This window comes from Austrofundulus limnaeus, unplaced genomic scaffold, assembly GCF_001266775.1.
Source record: "Austrofundulus limnaeus strain Quisiro unplaced genomic scaffold, Austrofundulus_limnaeus-1.0 Scaffold756, whole genome shotgun sequence".
In the NCBI taxonomy this organism is placed as follows: Eukaryota; Metazoa; Chordata; class Actinopteri; order Cyprinodontiformes; family Rivulidae; genus Austrofundulus; species Austrofundulus limnaeus.
Window position 1 is genome coordinate 47,082 of NW_013953158.1, and position 1,957 is coordinate 49,038.

Genomic DNA, 1,957 nt, shown 5'->3' on the forward strand with positions numbered 1-1,957 from the left:
TGGATGGGTCAAATGCAGAGCACAAATTTCATCATTGTGTGGAAACATACACTGATGACCAATAAAGCACCTTTACTTTACTTAAATGTCTGAAGATCTGCTTGTAACTGACTATTAATAGATTCAATATTGAAATCAGACAAAAAAGAACAGTATCATCAGCATACATTAAAATATTTGAATACTTCAATATTTTTGGAAGGTCATTTATGTATAATAGGAAAAGCAATATTGATTCACTGAGCAGGACACACTGGAGAACTGTACTGTTTGTCTCACTGATAATAAACATTATAGCAAATTCAGTAGATATTCACAGTGTAACTAAAGTCGTGTCTGAGTTTTTGCTTTTGTTTGGTTTCAGAGGGAGTTTGATGAGAATGAGGTGGACCCCTATCATGGTGAGCAGGAAAAGAGACCTGAACCTGAAGCCATGGAGCTGCCCCAGGACCTCAACCTGGACCAGGATGAAGAAGCTGGAGATGATCAAGAAAACGATGATGATGGAGGTGAGAACAGCTGAACTTGTGGCATCTAATACATAAATACATGTTAATGCTTTGCTTTATTAGATGAGGTTTTAGGAACTTGTAATCTTTTTTTAAATTAATTTATCACTCTTGTGTTTTGATAAAAAATGTCGTTTAAGCAGGTGACCATACAGTTTTAACATTTTATTTTTATTTTTTTGTCTTCTAAAAGGTGAAAGAAAATTACCCTGGGATGTATATGTACAACCTGTGAATTATACTTTCTGAAATCAGCAAAGTTTTAATGTGTTTTATCATCTTTTCAGATGAGAATCCATTAGACCTCGATGAAGCCACGAACCAGGAAACAATGGAGACAGAAGATAAAAATGAAGGGGAAGGAGAGCAGGGAGAGGATATGGAGGATCAACAGCCTGAGGAGACAAATAATCAGCAACCTGAAACGACGGAGGAGGAGGCTGCTGATAAAGATGAAGAAAATGAGGGAGAGGAGGCAAGAGAAGAACATGAAAAACAGGGAGAAGATGATGTGACGGTACCAGATGACAAAAGAGAACAAGCAGAGGTTTGGACTGAAAAAATGCATTTTTTTTATACAACAAAAACTATAAAGACAAATAATTAAATTCTTTTTTCATGTTGGAATTTACAGAAGGAGGGTGAAGATGAAGATAAGGATGAAGAGCAGCTGAACTCAGCCGAGAGGAAGGATCACAGCACAGATGGTCAAACTGGAGAGGAGAACATTCAGAGCGACACGGCGGCAGAGCTGGCAGGGGAGGCAGCAGAGAGAGATGATGTTAAAGAGGTACCAAGCTCATAAAGAGTCCACTCACCACAGTGAACTTTCAGACACGCAGGGCTGGCTCTACCTGTGTTCCTCTTGGCAAGTTTTCAGGTGGTGCATCCTGKACAAGTTTCTAAATCTTACTGTCAATTTACCTACATGCACACACCAAATTAAATAGTTTTATCTTTGATAATATTTTTATCTTTAGAAACCAGATTGTTCAATTAAAATAGTTAAAGGGGCAATATTATGTGTTTCTCAGGCATACGTATATTTAAGTTATGTACCATAATAAAGTGCATTTCCATTGACCATGAAAATGCACAAATTGGAATTTYGAAAAATAAATTTACTCAATGGAAACACGTCAATTTCAGAAAAAAATTACGTTTTTCGACAAAATGTTTTTGCGCTAGGATGAGGTGGTATTTCGGCCGTATCGAAATTGGTGTTTTTYGCAAAACTGCAATGGAAACACTTTTTTCACATCACGGGAGTCACGTGATCAACAACCGGCTGTTTCTACTGGTGAAAAAGACGATGACGAAGAAGATAACAGGAAGTAGAAATAGTAGTGAAATCACAGAAGTTGTAAAATAAAGTATCAAACTTACCGACTACAATTTCCCAAAAACACAGCACACGTAGCCGCTCCCAAGTAGGGACTTGTCACTGG

At 37.6% G+C, this 1,957-nt stretch overlaps 1 protein-coding gene across 1 annotated transcript in view; it reads left to right on the forward strand.

Moving 5' to 3' along the window:
* Positions 1-1,957, forward strand: part of LOC106532353 (midasin) — a gene marked incomplete at its 5' end in the record, with an annotated part of 67,840 nt that overhangs the window by 46,877 nt on the left and 19,006 nt on the right. Inside the window, 3 exon segments of the mRNA XM_014028390.1 lie at positions 365-509; positions 797-1,056; positions 1,144-1,299. Of these exon segments, the coding sequence (XP_013883844.1) occupies positions 365-509; positions 797-1,056; positions 1,144-1,299 (561 nt within the window).